Genomic DNA, 25,128 nt, shown 5'->3' with positions numbered 1-25,128 from the left:
TCATCCATCATCTACATTTTCTGTCCCCATGGAAAACGGATTAACACAGCATGACTTGGACGTTACAGCTGCAGTTGACACAAGTGATTCCAGGTCTCGATGGTGGCAGGAGGACTCAAGCAGTCGCTCAAAATACGTTGGCTTAACAAGCTGTCATTCAGCAGCTGAGCAACGAGGGCAGCCACATGTGCTGTTAGACCACAGCCAACGTGCACTAAGATAGCTTAGCTTAGTCGACGGTCAAAGAGGTTAGCGCTAACCTGCATTACATCATATTTGCTATGAACCAGGACTTTGCACACAGATAACTACTGCAGTATAGCTGACATCAGTAAATTATTACACAGAATTAACTAAACTATGCTTGAGCCATAAGATGATTAGCTCAGTGAGCCGGTATTATTTGGGACAGGGTTCCTATGGAGCAAGCATAAAGCTCGAGAAAAGAGTCCTGGCAGGTTACCAGACCGCTGGCATTACTGCTCATTCATTTAAGAGACGCAGTATGTTAAGAATCAGTCATATAAAGTCATCAAACTGGACTCATTGGTAAAGATGTCACTGAATGTAAGCATGGTACTTGTCACGCTTTCTACTGGAATGCTGTTTTTAAGACAGCAAAATTCAGCCACATAGAGAAAACCAACCACATGCCAGCCATGTAACTCAGACATCACTTTTACCATGTTTTTATAAGGTCAGCAGTAAGATTTTATGTTCCACCTAATCCAACATAACAGCAAGCTGCTATGGCAGGAGGAGTCCTGCCTTCCCACCGCCCTGGTTCCCAACCCTCCCCTGGGTTGGGTCTCGTAACTGTGTGGCCATAGCACAAGTCAGTTCTGTAAGCAGATGGAAAACTTGACGTTTTTGACCATGTGTGGTCCTTTCCCATTGAATCAGCAAGATAAACCAACTCTCCCTGCAGCCGTTTAGCAGCCAGCTCCTTCACGGGGTGCAGGGCTGCAACTCCAGGCACAGATGGGCACGGCCATACCTTCCAGCAGCAGCTTGCAGCCAGAGAAGATCAGGTGTAGCACAAAACCACACCCCGTGTAGTGCATAGTCCTTCTGCTGGTGTTCGTAAGGTGAACTTTTACCCCACGTTACCGCCTTGGAAATAAAGTAGTTAAGTAAGTGATAAGAGGCTATTTTTCCCCTTAAATCACTCAAATGAGATAAAAGATAAAGCCTCTGATTCCACATATCTAAGCTATAGAGATGGCTGGGCCAACACCGAGTCTCCTGCATCTTCGCCACTGAAATCTACTGGAGTAGACAATACCAATGAATTGGTGGAAGTGCACTTTAAAATGAGAACACATGTCACAGGGCAAAAGCACGATAGACAGGACAGTATTGCTCTGCAAATGCCTTTGTGTTCATGTTCTGAATTGGCACTCTTAAATAGTCCCCAATACCCAGACCAAAAAAGATGCGTAAACAACATTTTGTGCAAGCGATGTTGAGTAGGAAAGGGGAAAGCTGCCCCTTATCCCTGCAGTCTCCCAAAAGCCCTGGGCAGCAGAAACTGGTGCAGTTTTCCAGGCTGTCTGAAGGCCTGTTCCTTACATCCAAAGGCAAGCCAGCCCATGTGAATGGGTGTGATGCCAGCAGTCCAGTCCTGAAAAGCGTGGGACTTACCAGCTGGCATATACTCCACACACAGGCAATGAGCCTGACACTTTTCTGGGGAAAATTAAACCTGTTTCCCCTCGCACAGCAGCTCTGCTCTTGTGGAGGGAGCAGCAGTATGCAGCTATACTCCTGTGCTGGGAGTAGTTAAACAGTCCTCTTGCCAGAAAAGCTGGGGACCGCTTTTTTTTGTAACAGTAACAGCTGTGGTAGGATGTAAAATAGGGGCACAGCAGTATGAAGAACACTACCAACTAAATCACAAAGGCCAGGCCAATTTTTGTGAGGCAACTCTGCTGCCTGCAGGTGTAATTCTCCTTCCATGTACCATCCTTCCATGCCTCTCTCCAATAAACTCAGCAGAATATGCTGGATTTTGGTGTCAGTCTTCAGTTACAACAGAGAAGGGGGATCTCAACTATTAGTCCATATCACCCAGTTGAGCCAGGGGACCCTCCATCTTTATACACTTTTCTCCACACTTTTCTTGTATTGTCACAGCTGTCCGATGTCCAGATTTCAGGAAAAGCTGTACAATAAACCTAAGCGCAATAAAAAGTCAGTGTGCAACAAAAGAAATCCCAACCCCATTACTAATTCCCAAATTAATTCGGAACATTCCTTAACCATGCAAATGCAGAGGTAAGGCAGTGCCTTCAAAATGCTTCTCATTAAGAACTCAGCATCTAGCACAGCTCCCTGTAAACTGCATATAATCTAATTTCTACACTACCCTGTTTCAGTTTCTCATTACTGAATATCTTTCATGTTTTAATTCACATGACATTAGATTTGCTGCATTAAATGAGCACCTTCTGAACTCCAGAATAAAATGGAGGTTAATTACTAAACCAGATTTTTAAGTGAGAGTAAAACTCCATTAATGCCTAAAGCAATGCTAAACTTGACAACTTAATTGAAGTTAAGCATTGCAGAGTTGAACTGCCCCAACAGCTTTATTCAAGCAGCAGCTCACACAGCGAGACCTCCCAGGGTCCCACATTTTACCCAGAGGACAGGACTCCTCTTGCTCCCCAAACTTGCATTTGCAGCGAGATACTCAAGTGGCACTTCGAGATGGCCTTGTAAGCTGATGTCCAGACCTCTCCCCATCTCCCTTGTATGCACCACTGAGCCTTGGAATAAACAAGGGGAGACAAACACGAGCGATGCGGTAAAAAGAGCTCTTGCTACAGGTACTGCTAGAGGCAAAAACTACAGTCAAGATCTGCCAACATCTAACATTCAAATGGTATTCATTTTGTCACCAAGGCACCTAAGAGCTAAGCCTTACAGCACCTGGGAGTACAGATGTTGCTGCACGCTGTTTACCATCCAAAGTCACTCATTTGCATGAGGAAAGCCCAAAAGGACTGCATAAATGCAGGCATCATCCTCATCTATAAACTTAAAGTAAGTTTGACCGTTGACGCTATTGGTTCTCAGGTTTGCTTGTTGCTTCTAGATGGCAATAAGCAATCAAGTCTCTTCCCCAAAAAGTGGTACTCTGGGAAAGCACCCTCAACTTTCCACTCATTTCTCAGTAGTTACTGGAAATACAAAAGGAACAAAGTCTGGAGCAGTAAACATGGTTTCTCTTTTATACTTGATGTTTTGCTATTGCCAATCAACTTCAGTTACCCAAACATGTCAGAGCTTGACAGTACAGAGAAATGAATGCAGCCTCAGAAAATACAAACTGGAGACTGTATAGTCAGCACACGTTCATTTCTGTGTCCGACACCAAGTGAATCAAGTGAGACCGCTATGGCATCGCATAGCACAGGACTCTTACTTGCTAGTGACAATATTGTTAAAGATTTGTATTTAACTGCTACACTTTATTTTACCCTGGAAGGCACCTCCAAAGTAAACTTCTCCAGTAATTCCAGTAAACCTTTTCTATGCTAAAGAACATATTCTGTAAGATCTCCAGTCTATTGGTCCTTGAAGCTGCCAAAAGGAATCTGCAGAAAACTCAAGTGTAGTCCTATTTAACCGCATGACACAGAATCACTAAGGTTGGAAAAGACCTGCAAGATCATCAAGTCCAACCATCAACCCAACCCCACCATGCCCACTAAACAATGTCCCACAATGCCTCGTCCACACGTTCCTTGAACACCTCCAGTGATGGTGACTCCACCACCTCCCTGGGCAGTTTACTGCAGTGTCTCACCACTCTCTCAGTAAAGAAATTTTTCCTAATATCCAGGACAGAACACAGGACAGCCAAGGCAAGATCAGTCCTGACCGACCCTTAGATACTCAATTCTATGTGCTATTTGTTTACTATAGCTTGGCAGAAGCGTATTGTACACTGTCCCGACGAACACGGACACAGGCGGAGGTTAGAAAAAAGGCACTTTGTGCACAGCACCCGAAGAACCGATTCTAGAATCACCCCAGAGCATGAAATGGCCAAAGTTCATGTTTACTATTTTAGAAGTAATTTCAACTTTAGTGTATGAATTCATAGCAGACAAGTTAGTGCTGGTGCATCAGAGAACTGGAATTATTACACACGTTGAACAGTCCAGATAACATCGCAAGCAATGAGCATCTGTCAAATGCTCTGCACAAACAACGCCAAGGTACAGTTCTGCAGCACGGGACACAACCTCTGCACTGAAGCTGAAGTGCTTATTAGATGTAACGTTATGTTGTAGGGTGCTTTGCATCCATCCGCAACGGGGAATGACAAAGCAAAAAAAAAACCTACTTTGTGTCAAGCAAGATTGAATCAAGATGAGGAAGAAAATCTGGCAAACTTTGAGCCGAGACTGAAACCGCAGAAGTTTTGCCCACCAGCTCATTAATGATACCTGTACCATCACTTGCTTTTAGGACAAATTGCAACAGTTTAGATAAGCAATAACTCCCCTTGTCTTACTTAGAAAAGCAAAGCTGAAGAAGTGCAACTTGGGGAGGAGGTGTGCAGCCTCCTGCATGCTTCGCTTTGTGCATACTGTGATACACAAGTCAGAATACAGTACGTATGAGTTATGTGTAACTCAAAAAAAAACCCAAACAAAACACAACGCTTATTTTACTGTGAGGGTCATCAATACTGGAACAGGTCACGCAGAGAAGTTGTGGAGTCTCTGGGTTCAGACATACCCAAAACCTACCGAGACATGGCTCTGAGCAACCTACTCAACACAACGAGCAGCGGAGCTGGACTAGGTATCTCCAGAAGCGTCACCTCAATGACTGTGACTCTACACAGCCGCTGGGAAAAACATCATAACCCTATTCCGGATTTTCAGAACCTGTCCACATGACAGCTGATATTAGACTAACAACACTGTGGTTGGTTTTGAGAGCAACCCAGCTTGGATTTGTAAAGCTGCAGTCATATACTTTTTCAGAGGAGCCACACAAGCACTCACTATCACAGCACGCACACACACCCCCCACACTCATGAGTGCTCATGGAACTGTTCTTCATGAGTTAAGCAAGTTCAAATCTAAATCCTCATCTCTCAAACACCTAAAACTTTCCAATGCCGAGAACTTTATCACTTTCCTTCACCTCACTTAAAAATAAATAAGTATAAAATACCAACCAACACCATCAAAAAAACCCTAATCCATAAGCCAACGCTATCATCAGGACATCAGAAACTAAATGGGCAGTTAAGTCTTTTGGGGTGGGCAAGGGGGAGAAAGAAAAATCTGGCTGATAGTGCCCTTCCTCTATTAAACAGACTATGCTCAAATTCAGTTAGTTCTGCATCTCATGTTGAAAAGATCATGCATTTATCTGTTTCTAGTGGGATTTTTTTTACTTTTCTAAGTAGTATTTCAACAGAAGTGGAATATATTAAAATCACAATGTCAAGCTCAGAAGTACATCAGATTTAACAGCCTGCCATATGCTGAACACTCTTCTCCCAATCCAGCAACATATTCAAGCCATGAGCTGAAACTTAAGCACAAATAGTCTTGAGCAGCACAGTTCATGCGCTTAAGGTTTGCTGGATGGGGGTAGAGCACTCCCGTGTTTGTGCAGCCCCAGGGCTGTAACAAGTTTAAACCCACGAGTACAAAACCAATTGAATTATTTAGGATTTTGAAATAAAGAACACATGGAAGTGTTTTGCTGAACAGAGGTTTGATCAAGGGAAGTCTTTAAACATATGCTTAACTTTAGCTGGCATTTAAGTCTGGTCTCCTTCAAAAGAAGCCTCGGTATGAACGCTGGATGCTTTCTTTAGCTTGCAGCTCCCACTACGCCAAGGATTCAAAATACATTAGGGGGAAAAAAAGCCCATGGCAGGCATTTGCTCAGGGAGAATGCTTTTGGGAGAGATGGTGTATCATTTTAGTATTTCGATTACTTTTGCAACTTCAAACAAGCCCAAGTTGTTTCTGAAATTCCAGGTCATAAACCAGCACATAGTTACCTCCCTGAATTTTAACTCAAATTCTCATCTTCATCTAACAAGATGCCAGGAAACAGAAAAGAGGCTGTTACCGAAAACTTTGATAAAATTCAGTTAAATTATCCAGATGGTTTTCATTCCACAGAAAATACTAAACCAGCAGTTTGCAGATCATAGCATTTTCTAAATACACAAAATAAAGAGGAAAACAATACACAAGTGGAAAGCGCAAATGCTGAGCCCGTTATATTTTTGTTCCAGCAGAAATGCAACACAATCAATACAATCTTACAGTTCTAGAGCACCCAACTTTCTGCTGCCAAGGGTCCACTGCAACTGTAAGTGCCACCAAGTGAAGTGCACACAGTTCCTCGTTCAACCACTTATTTTCTTCCCATGCTACATGCGGAAAGGAGGAACTGCATTTCCATCACATAGCCCCCAAAGCCAGGCATTCCCTACAGCACTACAAGAAGTCAAGTAGCACCTACCGAACAACCTATGTCCTTTGGATGACTCTGCAAGCAGCCAAATTTAGTATTTCTCCAAAGCACAGCCTGATGCTGTAGCTCTTAAATACAGGGCAAACTGTCTTAGATTAAATAATGATTATTACAGGATTGGAATTTCAAGAGCTGTGAAAGTCCTTGCCACAAAAAAATAAACCCACTGAAAAGAAACAACAAGGACAGATACTGCAATTTTCTGCACTGCGTTACTTAATGAACTTCAATGCAAAGGTATTAAATTACAGATGGGAAACAGGCATCAGACAGATGTATGACAACACCAGAAATCATTCAAATCCACCAACAGCAGAATTAGAAAACTGATCAGAAAGATCAACAAGAGATGAGCCATGGAAAAATATCTCTGCAGCTACAGATGGATATTCATCCCTTTTACAACAGCATCTCACTAGAACGTTTCATAGCAACGGGGCAGGAGTTATCAGATAGCAGAGGATGAGACTGGTAACCATACAAACCAGTACCATCCTCCAGCTCATAGCACATCTCAAAAACGAGATGAGAAAACAGGCCAGCGAGCAAACCAACACTTAAACAAGGAGGAGCTACAAGAAATCACTGAAGCATTTCTTCTCTAGATCACTAGTATGTTTTTTCCTGCAGGACCACTGGTTTTCCACATCAGCCAGCCAGGATGGCACAGACAAGAGCATCACCGCGATCTGCTGAACGTTGCACCATATCGACAGTGCATTGATGCTCTCGCAATCCTTTGGGAGAGTGGGACCTGTCATCTTCCGTGTGCCTCCGTCTCTGTGCCTACCTTAAATGCCTGCAATGCCCAGGCTGCCCAGGAGAAGCTCTGGGTATGAAAATGGTGGCATTACCAGCTGAGACTACAGCCACCATCAGAGGTGCTCCAGGTTGCAGCTGACTACAAGAGCCACCTTCTCTCCCCAGCCTCCTTTCACTGAGCTGGTACGCAGCACGACAGTCGGCACAGCAGAACGGTATTCAGGAACAGCAGATCATTGGACCTGTTCCTCTGCAGGTCTGTTTATAGTCCCAAGTGGTGCTGCAAGGCCAAATGGTCAACAGTTTCAAAGAGCAAGTCCCTGGAGATCCCACCTGGGAGCCAAGAACAGATGCACCGACCTTGGACCGGCGCGAGAGGTCTCTGCAGACACTGCACACCCAGAGGAGGGAAATTTTGTCCTATGGAGATCTTGGCACGCCAGCCCAACTCTTATAAGCACCTTCATTACAAAGACTAAGTGAGAGATAATTAACAGTCTCCTCCACAAACGAGGACTCCTTTGGAAAGACAGTAATTACTGCCTACTCAGAGGGATCTCTCCCAGAAAGCAGGAGGCTGCTGTAAAGGCAGGGTGGCCGATTCCTTTGGAAAATACCAAAAAGGCTCCACGACAGACCCTCCCCAGCTCTGCAAACATGCAGCAGCAGCACCAGGCCCCTTCCAGCCAGCCCTGTTTTCTTTGCAGGGGCAGCTCCAGCACCTCCAAGATCCTCGTAACAGGCAGACCCGTTTCATGCTTTTCTACATTACTCGACACACTGGAAAAGCAGAAAGTCCTTGCCGGCCCACAGCATCTTCAGGACTAGCAGTTCCTACCGCACAGCTTTGTACAGTAAATAGCAAAAGCTGTGTTAGCTGGGAACCAAATTACCACTTGCAGAATAGTTTTGCAATTAGATTGAAACTGTAAATTGTGCAACAAGTTAAATCAAAAAAACAAGTTTGTGATAGAGACATAATCTTATTTCATCTCCTGCCTTGCTCACTTTACTCCTCTGAAATAACCCACTCCTACACAGACTCAAGCTTCTCTTGCTGCACCACGAATGTATTCACATTCCTAAAAAAATTAAGCCCTCAAGAATTGATGTGTACTTGTCTTCACTGTTAATATCCACCTTTGCCTGACAGCTTCCTCACTAATATATACCACTCGGAGAGGCCCTTCGGCCACCAGTACCATCAGAGGGTCTATACCACCCTTCCACTTCCTTGCCTCCCTGCAATAATTCAGGAACCTCTGGTTCCCATAACCCTCATGACGTTTTCCCTTCATCCAACTACCTGTGCCCCAAATATCACCACGCTTATTTCAAGCAGGTCCCCATATTTCATGCTGTGACCCCAATTAGAGATTTGGACAACTGCCTTTTAGAAACAGATGGAGCTGAAAACGATCTAATTTCTGAGCACGTCTTCCTTGCTTCCTGGTAGAGCTGTTCCACTTTGTACAAATAACTATTTTCTGGAGCAGGGTGAGAACCATCCCAGGCGAACGCTCACTCCCTTGTGTTACACCAAGCCACTCCTGCCCCTATCAGTTCAATGAATACTATACAAGGCAAAACGGACTAGCTTCTGCAGAAGACACACCTCAAAAAGCCCATGGTTTATTGGTTTGGGCACTCCAAAGGGTGGTGGACATGTTCAAGCCCATGTTTTGAGTCATAGACAGGACTGGAACTCAAAACTTCAGTGTCCCGAGTGGAAAAAGCTGGGGTAGAGGGATGTCGTACTACCTGTTCTTCGTCATCTCTGTAAGAGCAGGCCTGTCTTTGGCACATCGCTCCGAGAAATGTTTAGCAACAGCTCACCTAGACCAGCCAACCAAATCTTCAAGGGACAGCATTCAACACCAACACCCGCCTCTTACACCCTTTGCTGGCTGACCCAGGCAATCCCCCACTCCGCATGCCGGTTTTCACAAGCCTTCTCTGAAACCACCTTTCTTCCATGCATTCTGTAAGGGACCTAGACACCTACCTCATGGGTTTGGGGTTTGTTTTTTTTTTTAATTCCACTAGGCAGCAGAACACATAAGTATGAGATGATGCAATGCTAAACCAAAGTCCCCCTTATGAATATAGCCCTAGGTGCCCCACAGGATGTGACAGGTGGAGGGGCAGGCGAGCCGAGCAGGAGGATGAGGTCACGAAATGAGCAGTTGCACAGCATACTACTAATCTTAAATTCCAAACTCATTATGCACAAGCCTAACAAACAAAGGAGCAGCTTAACAGATTTACAATGTGCCTTCTCCAAGGGTGGAATAATTATTTATCAGATAGCAACCTTCACGTTACAACAGCAATAAATAAATAAATGATCCCAGCAACTCTTCTGAACTGTGCCACTAGACGGACTGACATCTGGGATGTGCTTTTAGCATGGCTGAGCTTGGGTAGAATTGTAAATATTTGGTACAAATAACATAAAGCTTGCTAGACTGAGCAGAAACCCAAACAGAGTAGTTAATGGCATCCCAGGGGACCCACTGCAAGGGCCCCACACCCTCCTGAACTCCTTCCAGCTTCTAATCAACAGCTTAAGAGAGTTTTTTCCCTTTTCTTTTCTGTCAGATCATCCCCTCCTTCATCTGCACACATCTCAGTATCATTCTGATTTCATTTTCTGTGGTTACAACTGTTATTTATTCAGGCTGAAGTCCACAAACATTATAAGAAGAGTTTGGTTTATTCCCTCTACCCCTCTATTCCTAGTTTGGCTTTACAGCTGCGTATTACCACGCGGGGACACATCCAGAAAAAGCATTTCTAAAGTCAGTCATATTTTATCCAAACTCTCTCCTTCTTTATTTAGATAAAATGCAAAGAACCCTGAAAGGAGATAGTAAGCGTGCACAAAACATGCTCAGCCAGGCTCTCCCACTCAGGTATTTCAGTGATCCTTTTCCATTTCTACAGTACTATTCCGACTTCCCAGTTTGAAGCTCCAGGACCACACCCCCCCTTGCCCATATTCCCCATCTCTTGCCATCTGCCAGCTTCCAAAGTCTGCTCCCATCTTCTCACCCTGAAACAGTTCCCAGCTGACTTAGCTCCATCCCAAGTTTTCTAGCTGGCTGCTTCTCCTCCAGAAAAAAAAAAAAAAAAAAACACAGTAATTCCTATTTTCTGTAAGCGTTTACATGTTACAACAGGATGGCTGGCAGTAAGATTAGTAACAATCATTCATCGTTCCTGTCCCCGTTCTCTGAAGCATCCTTCGTTTGGGACATACCAGTTGTTCCCGCTTCTTGTTACTTTTCTCCCATCTCCAGATCCCAACACCCCTGCCCTACTAGGTTTCTACCATTCATAGGGCAGTTTGCTCTGTCACACACTGCGAAACCAAGAAACAGCGTCTCAGCATCCTAGGGTTACGGGCAAGCTTCGACAATACGGTATCTGTTACTGGCGTGATGCTTTAAAACACATTAAACTTGGCAAGTTTCAAGCGCCTAAATATCTCAAAGCTGATCAACATCTTTCCAAGTGCCCAAAACACTAATTTTCACCATGTAAAGTCCTTTTCTCTCAGAATTTATCATTAATAACAGTAGGCCAAAGCAGGCACGTAATCCTTGCACACAGACAAACGAAGCTCGCCTTTGTAGGTTTGGACAGATACAAACCTCCTTCCTACTCCGCGCAACTTCAGTGGTCTCTTCCCAAGGAGTCTCACAAGATGCTCTGAGAAGAGCAGACACCTCAGCACGCTCCACCCAGCCCCAGCAGCAGGTTCAGGTGGGTTTATTCCCATTTTGTGTCAAAAGAGCAGCACAAACGGAAGCACAACGTACCTGTGAAACTAGATCACCGTTTTTTGGGGAGCGTTTAAGAAGAATGAATCCATTTGTTCCAAGCGATGGGAACTTCTGCATGGTCTCAAATGCAGCTGTTTCCCTCAGCCAAAATTTCCCTATGAAATACCAACTGCAGGACTGATCTCCAGCCGCCTGACACCGTACCTAGGATATTCTAGAGTAAGAGAAAACGGGTCTGAAAAAGAGGTATTTGTTCTTGATGCTCATTTCTCCAAGTAATACAGAATTCATAAACTCCACATCTGCAAATGTATGTCTGCCTACATTGTACAGGAATAATCTTCATGGGAACTGATTTAAAAAAAAAAAAACCTTGTTTACTGTTAGAGGCTGTTAATTACAACATTAAAATACTAGCCCGAACCCTACATTAGACTTGCATTCTGTTTTACATAGCAGCATACGTAACAATCATCACAGCAAGCAGCTCTGTTGGCTCATGCTGGAAGAAGTAATTATATATCACAGCAACACATTTTTGCCCTTCAACCTGCCAGTCCAGTCCACATAGCAGCTGTGAGCAGCAGGTCAGGGCGGGGGGAGCCTACAGAGGGTTTCTACATAATCACTTACCACCAAAGAAAAAAGCTGTAAACCACCAGACCCTGGCTTGCACGCTTGGCAGAAAGCTGCTAACACAAACATTACAGCAGCCCTTGCAGCAGAGATGTTACCAGAAAAAATGAGCTCGACCCAAAGGGACTACGAGTGGTTAAAGCATTAGCTAGCAGTTGTATTGCAAACCTTCCTTAACAATTTTCACAATTTTTGTACCTATACCAGTGATACCCACACCATCCTCTTTCACTTGGACACTCCTACGCCCTTCTTTGAAATGCTTATTTTCAGGTGAAGCCCACAGACATCAATGACAAGGGCTGACGCAAGTCACAAGCTGAAATTCCGGCCAAAGATACCGGGACAGAGCCCCTTCAAAAGACACCCCAAAATTGCTAGTGCCCATCCACAGCAAGCAGACCCCTGGCATGTCTAACACAGGAAACCACACGCAACTTCCACCTCGGAGATGGGCTGGAGGACAGGGTGATCTGTTTCAGACTGCATTACAGTCTTTGGTTCCAGTGAACTGACATATTTCAGTTGACACTCAAAGCAGCATCAGCTCTTTTACAGCTGTTGCAGATAAAGCAAAGGTAAAGGATTGTTATATTATCAATATGTAACAATATTCCTTCTCCTGTGCTGTTCTTCCCCAGTACGAAATGAAGTGCCAATAATTGCACACACTGCAAGCCAATAATTGTCCTATTACTGTTTAGCTGCTGGGATTATTGAAAAAAATAAAATAAATCACAGTTCTAGTATATTATGATAGTGATGCAATAGTTAACTGTCCAGCAAGATCTGCCATGCCATACCAGTTAATCATGTTGTCTTTGTTCCAGCAAAAATGATATTAAAAGGCAGTGAATTTTACCAAATAAAAATGTTACAACCAATGTATTTAAAAAAATTTTTTGAATCCAAAACAGAACGAGACAGACAATAATGGCCAAGAGCCTGACCAGCTTAATGGAAGCTGGACTCTCATTTTGTTCTCATCACTGAAACAGCAGATCATTCTCGGAAGACAGTTAACAGCCAACATGTAATTTCATTTTTTAGCAGAAAAGTAAACAGAAAATTACTCCTTCCATTTCATTTTCAAAGTCTTAAAGTGCGTTGCTTTGGAAAGCAAACCTAGAAACAGGAGGACAGCATAGCAAGTGTCAGAACAGGTTTCTCCTGTACCCTCATTTTTAAGCAGTTGTACAGATTCCTTCCCATTAAACTTTTAATCATAGAATGTGGTTAGAGGCTGAATTTGTTTATAAAATAACGCATCTGCAAGTCCCTTCTGCTCGTTTCCCAGTCTTCTTCTAGATCCTGACCAAACCGTACAGCAGGAATTGGTCACGCTGCCTACCACCGTGCTGGAACGGACCCCCGATACATCACCCGAAGTGCCAAATAAAAACACACCCAGCACAGAGTAAATTCCACAGTGACTTGTTAATGACAACTGGCAGGTTCGGAGCAGCCCCAAAAATTCTGATCCAGAGGCTTGTGAAATTACCTCCACTACTCGCAGGGAACCCAGCGGCACCAGGGGCACCCCAGCTATCCGTCAGCAGGGCTGCATTGCTTTATTTTCAGCCATTTAAAAGGCAGAATAATATATTGATTCAAATTATCACCTGGATTCTGTAAATCGATAGTAGCCAGCTAGGGAAGCTTCCCGCTCACCAGAAAGGTATGGATTTCCTTCATGCAGAGTGCATGTGTACTTACACACAACTAATACAGCCAGCGGTCTGATAAATAAAAAGAAAATATATGTGCGTGCTAAAAGGCGCACAGTCGGTGCAGTCGGCTCAGCCTCAAAATATCTGTGCGCTCTCTGATCGGCTTGGCAGCTACACAAAATCCTCCCGAGGAAAGCAGGCTAGGGAAGCAAAAAGGTGACGTCCAATAGTTCGTATCAAAGCAAATGCTGAACTGAATTTCACGGGCTATTTCTGTTTCCTCGCTAAATAGCAAAGGCCTACTGCAAATAACAGAGCGAGAGTTTCGCAGGAAAGGTCAACCCGGATCTCTTGCCGTGGAAAATGCTCTGCTACAGACAGAGCAGCACCGGCTCCCAGTATAAAGCAATACAAAGAAATAGCGCTTATTGCCTCCACATGTTTATACAACAGACACGCCAGTTGCAGCCTTTCCTTTTAAGCCTGTTTTCAAAAATAAAAAAGTACAAAAAGATGTGGTGAGGGTTTCCTTCCCAGTGAAGCGAATTTGAGGTGCAGAATAAACATGGGATTATTGACTCACTCACAAAAACGTTACCGGAGAGATGTCAGAGAGACGTACTTTTGCCTTAGCTCTACTCCCACTGACGTCGGTTAAGACTTTTGCCACTGTCTTCAGTCAGTGCTAGCCTACATATCACTTTAAACTCAGCTATTATTACCTTTTCGGTTAAAATAAGTAATGTTCCTCTGTAACAGACGGAAAAATATTTCAGGAACTTTTTAAATCTGTTCCTCCAAGATACATTTTTATTTTTTTTTTTTTTTTTTAAACACACTGAGACGCGGTTCCTGGATGCGAGCACATGTGACCTGTTCTAAATAAAGGATATTTTCCACTTCTTGCACAACTGGAACAGATATAAGCAGTAGCTTGAACAAACTGCATTGCAGAACCCAACCAGAATATAAAACACTTGAATAAGATCCATAAATAGCAGTAATATGAAAAGACTACCTCCAATAAGGCACAAACTCAGTGTTGAGAAGCCTAATGTAATCAAGTTCAAATTTAATCACTGCAAAGTTCATTTACAAAATTAAATTTGATCATCTGCAGACTAAGGCACTTTACAAAAGTCCTCTTTGGCTCCAGAGTAAGTACACAGTTTAAAACTGTGTGCCTCTGGTGAAGTTAATATTTCCCTCAACAAATGCTGTGTATTAAAAGGGAAGTTTTTACTAAGCCCAGACTTCAATGTTTAGCACAGAACCAGAGGGAGGAAGAAAAAAAAAAAAAGGGAGTGTTTTACAGAGGATCCTAACTGGATAGAGATGAGGTACTACTCGAGATAAGTAAAATATTGAAGGTTTACGTTAAAAAAAAAAAAGCATTTGGACACCAGGAATGATGAGAATTTTATAAAAACATCACTGCTTTAATAATGACAAACTCTACATCTCAATGCTATTGCTCATAAAGCAAAAATAAGCTTCCTAAAAAAAAAATCATCACGCAACTTAAAAGCATTTCCTAATAATTTTTTCCACTAAAAATACTTCAGTAACTGCATCATTCAGATGCTTTTTAACCAGTCTGAAAATAAATAAGCTGGGAAAGGGCAACAGAAAATAGCACAAATAGCAGTAATTTACCTGCAGGTACATGGTTTTATTAAGAGCAAGGCAGTAAATTACGACAGCCGACAGTAATTTGCTGACGCTTGCTAAGTCACACATACCACCCAAATGGACACACATTACAAAGAACCAAAAAACAGAGAAAAGCAACTGAATACAGGGGGGTTTTTTTGGCTGCATTTGGCACATCTAGGTTAGTTCAGATCGCCCCGCGCAAAGGCAAACTGTAAAGTCTTTACTCCCAGATACCAGTTTGATATCCAAAACATCGCTTTAAGAAGTCAAATGACTTACAGAATCCACATTAGTAGTATGACAGATGTAACTTAAGCCTACAGCGTCCTGATGACTGCATGCAGACACGTCAGGATCTGTGGTTACTTTTGGTAATAACTGATTGTTTTCTTCAACTGATTGCCTGAAAATAAAACTCCATCGACTTCATCGTGCACTGCTTGTGCCAGAAAGGAAGTCTTATTTACTTGTTCATTACACAAGCACATACATACTGAAGTGTATGCATTTATAAATTAAAACTATTATTCTTCAGGAATATGGCAGGAGAGGAATAAAGTATGAACGTGAAGAAAAAAAATAATAAATCTCATTGTCTTACTGGCTAGTCACACAGTCTAGTTTCCTCCCACAGTGAAAAGTCACTCTGGAGAAACCAAAGCGACTGAAACATCATCTCAGTTTTCAAAGACATTCAACCACAGCAAATTCCAGAGAACCCTTAGATGTATCTAGCACTTAGCCCAAGAAGCTAACTTCTCACGAGTCGGAGGGGTTTAGGAAACATGGTTGGAACCGATGTATCTCAGCCCCAGGTATTCGCTCCATCCCTTGTGATTAAAGCTTTTTGCTGGGCTTACATTTTTCCTTGGCCTCTAGCGTTCAATTGTGGCTTGGCCTACGTTAGTACAGTATTTACTGCAAAAAGCTTTTATTATCGGACCCCTTGCGGCTTTGGACTGCAGACTTGAATTATGAAATATGGATGGAGTAACTGTGAGGGCACGCTGAAGAGGAGAAATCTTTAACTGGGTGTCATATATTGGAAAACAAGCGATCTGGAAGGAAGCAAACAGGAGAGTTTTACCAAGTGAAGGACAGCGGTATCGGCAAGGCTGAGCTAAACTGGGCAACAGAAAAGTTTCTTCTTGGTTCAGAGCACTGGCATTCTTACGTATTTCTGAGCTGGATGGCTTTTGCTATGTACTCACAATTTCAGCTGCTATGAGTAAGCCAAGGATGCTTCTCACCTCTTACGGGTAAAAAAGATCAGAGAAAACCCTGAATGTTGCTAGGAAATCAGCAGTTCTCACCAGGGAAAAGAGCAGATTGCTATTTAGACTCATCTCCTAACATCAGCTATCGTCTCTGGTTTGCCGGCTCCCCAGGCACCCTTCCAGAGCGAGGCTGCGGAGAAGACAGCAAGAAAGCGATTCCCATGGCCACAGTCCCATCGCTACACCACACTGACCTCGTGCTATTCCACCGACTGCTGTGCAATTACTCCTGATTTACATCCACAAGAGAAAGCAGCAGGGTGATGTTGGATACCCTTGATAACCATCAGTCAGACTGGTTTAAGGCCTGAGCAAAGCTGAAGGACTACAGAAGTTCTCTTAGATTAGGATCTGCACATCATGAAGCAAACAGGTTTGTGAGCAATTTTTGCCTCCTGTTATCATCAAGTTTTATCAGCCTGGCTCCAGGGACAGGTTTATATGGACCTGGCAGGGGCCCGCGGCTCCTTTGCGGCTCCTTTGCTTCTTCATCTCCCACAAGGCCAGGAAGACAACCGAGACTCTGCCTTGGAGTGAGAGCTGTAGGCGAGCTGGGCAGACTCCACGCTCAGGTTAGCACACTGGTTCGCTATCTGCCAGAAAAACCACGGGGTGTTATTCCACCCCCGGGGCTCCCTCTTCTTGTATGCATGGGTACGTGTGGAGGGACAGGGAGGCAGACTGGGGCAAGCTGGTCACTTCTCCTACCCAACAAGCCCTCCTGGGAACATCAGAACAGACGGCTGGCCCGAGACACCACCAAGGTGGCTCAGATGGGGGTCCCTTTAAACCCCAAGGGTGGGCAGCGCTGGCTCTGCAGGAGCACCAGGTGAGAACGTACTGGGGCAATTCACTCTAGGGAAGTTTGAAGTGTCAACCTTTAGAAGATGGTCAAACACTCCAGTGCTTCATTACAGAGCACCTTTATCATCTCCTTCCCCTGAGAGAAGTGAGCAACGCAGGGATGAATTCAGGTCCCAAAGCATCAAGTCACAGGAATTAAAACCAGCTGGAACATCTCTGCAAGGTCAAATGCAGACCTGCTATCTAAGCTCCATGCCCACACCACCTGAAGGCATAGACAAACTGCTGACCTCAAAGCGGACGACCACAAAGGGACAACTCCTGCGCAGCAGTCAGAACCCGCAGCTGGCGCAAGCAGAACTATTTGACGACGGCGCGAGGCATCAGTGCTCTACCATCCACCCTGCGACCGCTGCATGCCACTGGCAACATGGACACCGAAGCCCTGTGGGTCTCCCATCACAGCTGGAACCCACCACTGCTGGTGAACCCATCTTCTGCTTGCTGTCCTCCTTCCACACATTAGCCTTGCTCCCAGCTAATTACCTGGATAATGGCAACTTTCCCGCACAACCTGGGAGGGCAGAGGAGTTCTGGCAGCTTTGGTTAGGTTGGCTGGCCCATCAGGCTGTGAAAGGCTGCACATCACCACCACTACACACACCACTTCTCACCAATACCACAGGTTCAGCGCGAGGTGGGGCTGCCGCAAAGACAAGCCGCAGGAGGTGGCCCCAGATTTGCCAGCCCTTGCGAGAGGGACAGCACTTTTAACATCTCTTACTACAAGACCTTCAATGTTTCTGAAACGTTCAGAGTGCGATCAAAAATCCATTTATTTACTTTGAAGTGTGTCTGACAGGCGGTACAACTGAAGCTCATTCTAGCACAGTTTCTTTTTTAAATATTTACCTACCCATTCATTTTCCAACTGCATACACAGACGTACAACGAACAAAAAACCGTGAATATAAAGACAGGCTAACAACAGACTTGATTACAAACACGATACACTCGCAGCAACGACCTTGCATTCAGCTGAGCACTGCTTTGGAGGGCGTTGTGATGAAATGGAGGGTTCCTTACTTTGAATGAAAAACCAGGAGGGAGAAACGTGCCATTGCTGACAAGGGAGATGCTCAAGGCGCGGGAGAGCGTTTGCTTTCTTTCTGCAGCACCAGGACGGAAAGCGGGTACCTAACACCCCGCAAGGGAGAGAAACGCACACCGCCTTATTGCCCTTCACACACCGTATCTCCGTGACACAGCCGCTCCAGATAAGAACAACGCGTATATCTCGGGGGAAAAAATACTTTGACGTACCTAGGCAAAAGTTTCCAGTCCCCAAGCGATGGCACGTAACAAACCCGCTCCCAAAGTCAAAAAAAAACCCAAACCCAAAACTACCTCACACGCCACAAGACCTTGCAACAACTTTGCAGCTTCGCGCTCACCCCCCCCGGCTGCCGCCGCACCTGCCGGGGCGGGGGGGGCACAATGCGTGTGAGAAGCGGCGGAGCCCACCGGGGGGGGCAGATGCCGCCGATGCCTTCCCCCCCCCCGGCGGAGCCCGCGGGCGGCGGGGGCTCCCCCGGCGTGACAGCGAGGCCCCGCACGGCCAACAATGCCCTTTACATAACGCCGGCCCGGCCCGCCCTCCCGCCCAACAACGCCGCTATTATGGCAGGAAGCACTAAATGGCCGCCCCGCCGCGCAGCATGCCTCCCCTCAGCGCGGGGCGGTTGTGGGGGGGGTACTGGAGCGTTTACAAACGGCCCGACCCAGCGCGGGGAGCCGCCGCGCCGCCCCGGCCCCGCAGCGCGGGGGCACCGCGTCCTCCGGCCGCCGCCCGTCCCACCTGCTCTTGAGGGGCTGGCTCTTCAGCTCGTAGTAGGTCTTGGGCTCCTCGTGGAACTCCTCGCCCACCTCGAAGTCCGGCACGATCCCCGACTCCGCCTGCATCGTCGCCGCTGCGAGAGGGAGAGACGGGAGGTTACCGCCGAGCCCGGCCGAGCCCAGCCGCGCCGCGCCGCCCGCTCCCGCACACACACAGCGCCGCCGCCCGCCCCGCCTGGGACTTGTAGTCCGCCCCGGGGCCGGCCCGGCCGCCTCCGCCCGCTGCGCACTACAACTCCCGCCGGGCCGCGCCGCGCCGGGCCGGGCCGGGCCGGGCGGGGAAGGGGAAGGAAGGGCAGGGCCGGGCCGCGGCCGCCGCTGCCAGGCGGGGGCGGGGGCGCCGAGCCGTGCCCGCCACCTGCCGCCCCCTCCCTTCCCTCGGCCCCCGCCCCGCCCCGCCCCTGAGGGCTGACGTCACACGGCTCTGACGACAGGCAGTCGCCAGAGGTGCCGCGCGTGACGTCACGCCTGCCCTCAGCTACACTGGCGCGGAGGCTGCGATTGCTCCCTCCGCTGCTGGCGCCCAGCGAAGAGCTGCGGATCTCAGCCAGCCCCGGCCCACCCCAGCCCAGGGCCGGCGCCGGCAGCGGCAGCAAGGGGAGGTACAAACGCCGAGGGCTTCTCGTCACACCCCCGAAAACAGCGTCTGGCAAAGGGTCTTGTCAAACGCACGGTGGGTGCCCAGCAGCACAACAACGTTCCCGAGCCGCTCCAGCCTCGGGCACTGGCGTGTTGGGAGTTCAGTTCGAGGTGGGGGTTACGTTAAGCAGAGGAGGGAGCGATGGGTCTGAGTGCAACAACGGAGAAGATCTACAGGTGACAGCGGGTGGGACATTTGTGGTAATTTATTTTGCCGGGTACAAAAGTGATGGGCATTCGCGTCCCAGGACTGTGTGTGCTTTTCAGAGTAAGTTCTCAGCACGAGAATTTATAGCTCTAAGAGGCTTCCTTCAAACTTTATGCACCTTTACAAATAGGCAAAAGCTCATAAGCGTTGCGAAGAAAGGTGCAGTAAAATTAAATGTTGGAGAGCCAGCTGGGTTTCAATTATTTGCAGCAGAAATTTTTTAATGCCGCCTCGTCTTCCAGATTGGCTCCTGCAGGATTAGGAGTCACAGAATCACTAAGGTTGGAAAAGACCTGTAAGATCAAGTCCAACCATCAACCAACAAACCCCACCATGCCCACTAAACCATGTCCCGCAGCGCCTCGTCCACACGAGCAGACACCTTTCAACACAGAGTTAAGTCTCCGCCATACTCCACCGCACCCGCAACAGGCGCCAGGTCCCAGAGACAGCAGAAGCAGGAGGGCTGGGGGGGGCGGCGAGGAGGGCTGGGCACCGGGATTCGGGTGGTGTCGGGAGCAGAGACGTCCCGTGCCTGCGGGGTTGGTCCCTCCGCGGGTTCAAAGACCCTGGGGGTGGAGGGTCCCATTCTGGACTTGTGAAATGATCCTGTTTGGCCTCGCTTGTTTTCTTCAGTTTGGGGCTTTGGTGCCGCAGGGGGCTGGATTTCGGGAGCGGGGCTCTGTTCCCATGCTCACGAGGGGCTGTGTATCAGCACTGACCATTAGCATGTTCCCCTTCACGATCCGGAGAGAGAGCAACTTTCCTCAGCTCTGCCCTGCCTCCTGACCCGCTGCGACGTTAGGGTGACAGGGACCTTCCAGTTCAGAAATGCCGTAGGAAATTTCATTCGTGGCATTTCCCCAGAGCTTTGGCTTCACTGAATGAGGTCACAGCACAACTCAAAAGGCCCAGGACATGTGAGGATGCTGTTGATAACTGATGCCTAATAATTCTGGTGCCATCGTATCACTCGCAGCTAAAATCACGCCACTCCTCTTGTATCAGTGCAGCACCACTAATTCCAGCAGACCAGATAAACCAGGAAAGAGGCTTTTCCACACGTCCTTTCCCTTGGTCACAGCTGCCGATGCCGCTCGGCGCTGCGCCGGGAGCTGCTCGCACCGGGACAGCCAGGACCCCTGCTCATTTCAGGCAATGTGAAGATTTGATAAAATAAAACCAAGCAAGAATTTTAGCTTCGTTTAGAAATTTAAGTCCCAGATTATTATGCAGCTGCCAAACTTGAAGCAATGACTTAATAGCAAGAGTAATTACTTTAATGATTCAGATACAACAAATTGGATAAGACCCTGAAGAATGTTCCTTTGAGCCCACATTGGCAGATGGCTGGGATAGCTCGACAGAGGAGTAGGCTTGCTAACAGTGCTTTGGGCAAAAAAAGCAACCAACAAACAGACAATTAAAAACAACTTAGAAAAAACCCACTGCGAAGCTACATTGACAGCCCGAGCCTCTGTGGATTAGGGGGTATTTCTGGTGAGCTGTGTTTTCACGAGTGAAGAAATGCTACATGATTTGGTGCAAGGGAGTAAGCAGCAGGACTCATCTCTGTAATGACTTTACTTCTATTTCTCCAGGTGTAAAAATGAGATATTCTCTTCTGCTGTTTGAAATGTATAGCTTATGAGCTTCCAGCTCTGTTTTAATTATAGCGCTAGTTCTAAAGAGCCAAGATCTAGTATGCAAATATACGTTCTAGGCAATGCTGCTTCACTTGAGATACCGCGGCTTCAGTAGGGCTGGCGTGCCCAGCTCACAGGGAGAGAGGAAGCTGCTTTTGTTTTCATCAGACCACGAAGCTTTTATTTCTGTCTTTCATTCTGTGCAATGCAAAGTTTGTATTTGGTGTTCGGATGGCGGCAATTTCTCACTGCACCTGGGCTGATTGGGACCTTCACACTGTTCTGCTGAGCCATACAAAGCTTTCTTCTATTCATAATAGATGTAATTTCTGTTTATAGTATTTTTTTAGAGTTTGTCTTTCAGGGTGAAGGGACAATAATTCCACTGTGCCTAAGCAGGATACTAATACGTAAGCATGCCCCAAAGCAAACATGATGCTTAAAGGTGAATCCTGTTATGCCAATATTGCAGTTTGATTGCCATAAAGAAAATTAAATTAAACCCAACATACATATTAGATGAAATTAGAGATGAAGTGACTATCGTGTTGGTGCAGGGTTTTGACTTCTGTATAGTTATTCTATATAGCTAGATTTCTACATAGCTCTGTTGAGTGTTTTCCAGTCATGGATGTCAAACTGCTTTAGGGAAGAGAGCAAGAACAATTATCCCATTTAGCAAAGTGAAAAACAAAACACAGAAAGGTCATTTGTCAAACATCAAATCAGTGGCAGAACACGAACTTTAATCTAGTGTTTGCCTTATGGGCATAACCCTACTAAGACTCTTACCAGGTAGGATTTCTGTAGCATTGTCACTCCACTAAGGGCGATGACCTACGAGCAAGTCCCAAACACTCTGTGGGAGGTAAAGGCAGGTTTCGTTGGGGGTACAGCCACATAATCAGATTTAGGGATTACTGGGAATTCACAGCTTGGTTTTCTATTGCTTCAAACTGGCTTTGCCTTCAAGAATCTTTTAATACAAGTTATAGCCAGAATAAAACCAACAACTGCATCTATGTAGACAACTACACGTTAGTTTGCTCTCTTGAAGATAATACTCCATTTGCTCATATTTGGTTTCTTATTGTTCTCCCTTTTTTTCAAATGGAATGAAATTTTCATGCCTTGTTAACTCCTTCCCAGAGTTGCAGATTAACATCTAGCGACACAGGCAATGCCTATAGGACACTTCTGTCTTGTTCTTCACCCAAACTAACATAATCCCTTCCAAAAGCCTTGAGCTACTGTGGGCTCCCCAGCTCTGCTTAGCTCCCCAGTGCCGTGCAGACATCCTCTCTCTGGTCAGCATTGTTCAGTTATTTTTCAACCCCTGGGTCTGATATTGCTAAGGCTGTTAAAATAGGCGTTCAGCTTATTAGACTAATTCTTCTTTTCAGCCTGGATTCTCATCAAGTCTGAGAAAGAAGCACGGAGGTTCAGGAGACTGAAGGACTTTGGCCGTGCAGCTCCGAGGAGAAGGCTTTATCGGGAGGCACAGCTCTTCCTCATTCTGAACCCACATTTCCTGTGATTTCAGCAATGATTTTCAAGATACTGTGGGGTGCACAATTTAATGCGTAGCAAGCGCATTGGGCAGAGCTGCTATTTCCCCCTCCTCCGTGATTACTCTTTGCAATTCACTTATAATTCTCATAATTCATGTTTTTCTTCATCTGGCCTACGAGTACCACTTAAAATGGTTCTCCCATCAGTAATGTCACTCAAACCACAGTCTGAGGATCTCTAGCTGACAGCAGGAAGCAGCAACATAGATCAGTATCTCTATAAGCAGGCAAAAAATTGACACCCGACTCAGCAGCGTTCCCAGTTTGGAAGAATTCCCCCACACCAACTATGTGTGCATTCATTTGAAGGGGAAAGGAATCAGTCAATGCTGCTATTTAAAAAATCAACAGACATGTGACTTAATTTTGAAGAAAGTTCCCAGACCTTTGCATTCATACTCTGTATCGTACAGAGAATGCAATTTGCCCCTGCAGACTAAAAGACAAGAAGTCGTTAGTCGCTCTTTATCTCCCTACAAGGCAGAAGGCTTGTTTAAAAGCTTTCAGCACAGAACACAGAAGGAAAGGTGGCATTTAACTGAGAGTTTCCAGTACCCAGGGAGAGATTACGTGCAGTCTCATAGGAACATCCCTGTCCTGTTTCTTTGCCCTGCCAGCTGCGTATGTTGGCAGTTAAAATCTCCCATCCCCAATATCTCATCAAAATTGTTTCACTCTCCCAGGTCAGATGTAGCAGAGCCCCTCTCTGCCCACACTCTTTGCCATTTTGCCTCATTTCTTGTCCCAGTTTCTTTTTTCCAGCCACAGCCGTTTCTTTGCAGACCCCCAACCTGTCACCCGTTCTCCTTCACTCCCCAACCACTATCCCATCTCTTTGCGCACCCAAGACGCGCTCCCCCTATTTCAGACCTCAGCTCCCTCCACCTCCCAGTGACACCCTCACACATTTATTCAGGATTTAATCAAAGTTTCTGCCTACCCTGAATGCCGTTTGAGCTTTGTCTCCCATAGGTGCAGTTTTCATCCTTTCTGCTTTCAAATCAAGGGGTTTCCTTCTCCCCACTCCCTGCACTCAGGAAAATAAACCAAACGAGCATCTCTCAGCAAAAGCTCCCTACACACAGCAGCTCAGAAGTGTAACGGTGGAGAAATCCCGTTCCCATTTAGGGTGGAAAACGTCCAAGAGGGATGAAACCTGTGGAAATTTAACTGCTGCTCTGCTGTGCATGTCCCAGTTACGGTTTTTCAAAGAATCACCATTTAGCCTGGTTGTCATAAGAACAGCACATGGCATATCTCTGACATGCATGAAAACCAGCAGCCACATACAGTGAGATAATTCCTCCAAGCTGAGTCAGTTGGCACGCAGGACTTTGCTAGGCAGTCAGAAGCAACCAGGTGTTTTGAGAGGAATCCAAAAATTGTTTTCTGAGGGAGAACAACCGGCCAGCCCCCCTACATCTCGGCAGGACAGCCCTGCTCTCCTCAGCCTGTCCCACACAAGATGCTGTTGCCAGGTCTAATAATGTCACTGCAAGGTTTGCATCTGCTTCTCTTAGAAAAAGTTTCTGCTTCTTGGATTGAAAATGGGCCCCCTCGTTACATGAATACTCCAGGAGAAATAAGCAGAATTCGTATTTTAAAATACAGTTTCTAAGACTGTGTCATCAGTTTGGAACGCAGTCTGAAACTGTGTCAGTCCCAGGTGGTTTTATCAGCAGAACTGAAGGTGATTTATTCTGCAGCTGGGACTCCTGAATCAATCAACGTCCTCCCTTTCTCCATCTCTGCCATATTCGGATAGGTAACGGAAGAATTCAAGGGGGAACTGGACAATCTCTGTTGTTCAATATCCTTGTTTTGATTTTCACGTGTTCCTCTTTCCAGACACGAACTCATGACACTGGTTAGCAACAGCAGCGGTGGCGCAAACAGAAGCTGCAAAAGCAATGTCATTCTGACTTGGCTTTAGGAAAAAAAAAAATCCTAGACTGGGGATTAAGTCATTCCCTCTGGTTCTTCATCAAAAGAATAGCGCTCATGATTTCCACGTTAGAGATGGAGCTTGGTGCTCAAGGCAGACGTTCC

General features: G+C 46.1%; 1 protein-coding gene across 3 annotated transcripts in view; it reads right to left on the bottom strand.

Moving 5' to 3' along the window:
• The window catches only part of MITF (melanocyte inducing transcription factor), a 108,569-nt gene extending 89,437 nt beyond the window's left edge, over positions 1 to 19,132 (bottom strand). For all 3 annotated transcript variants that reach the window (XM_059822988.1, XM_059822987.1, XM_059822989.1), the window contains exon 1: positions 18,978 to 19,132. In XM_059822988.1, coding sequence (XP_059678971.1) covers positions 18,978 to 19,081 — 104 coding nt within the window. In that variant the 5' untranslated portion in view covers positions 19,082 to 19,132. The remainder of the gene's footprint in view (positions 1 to 18,977) is intronic.
• Positions 19,133 to 25,128: the final 5,996 nt, after the last annotated feature.

This window comes from Gavia stellata, chromosome 12 (assembly GCF_030936135.1).
Source record: "Gavia stellata isolate bGavSte3 chromosome 12, bGavSte3.hap2, whole genome shotgun sequence".
NCBI classification, from domain to species: Eukaryota; Metazoa; Chordata; class Aves; order Gaviiformes; family Gaviidae; genus Gavia; species Gavia stellata.
This window is presented reverse-complemented; position numbering and strand designations above follow the sequence as displayed.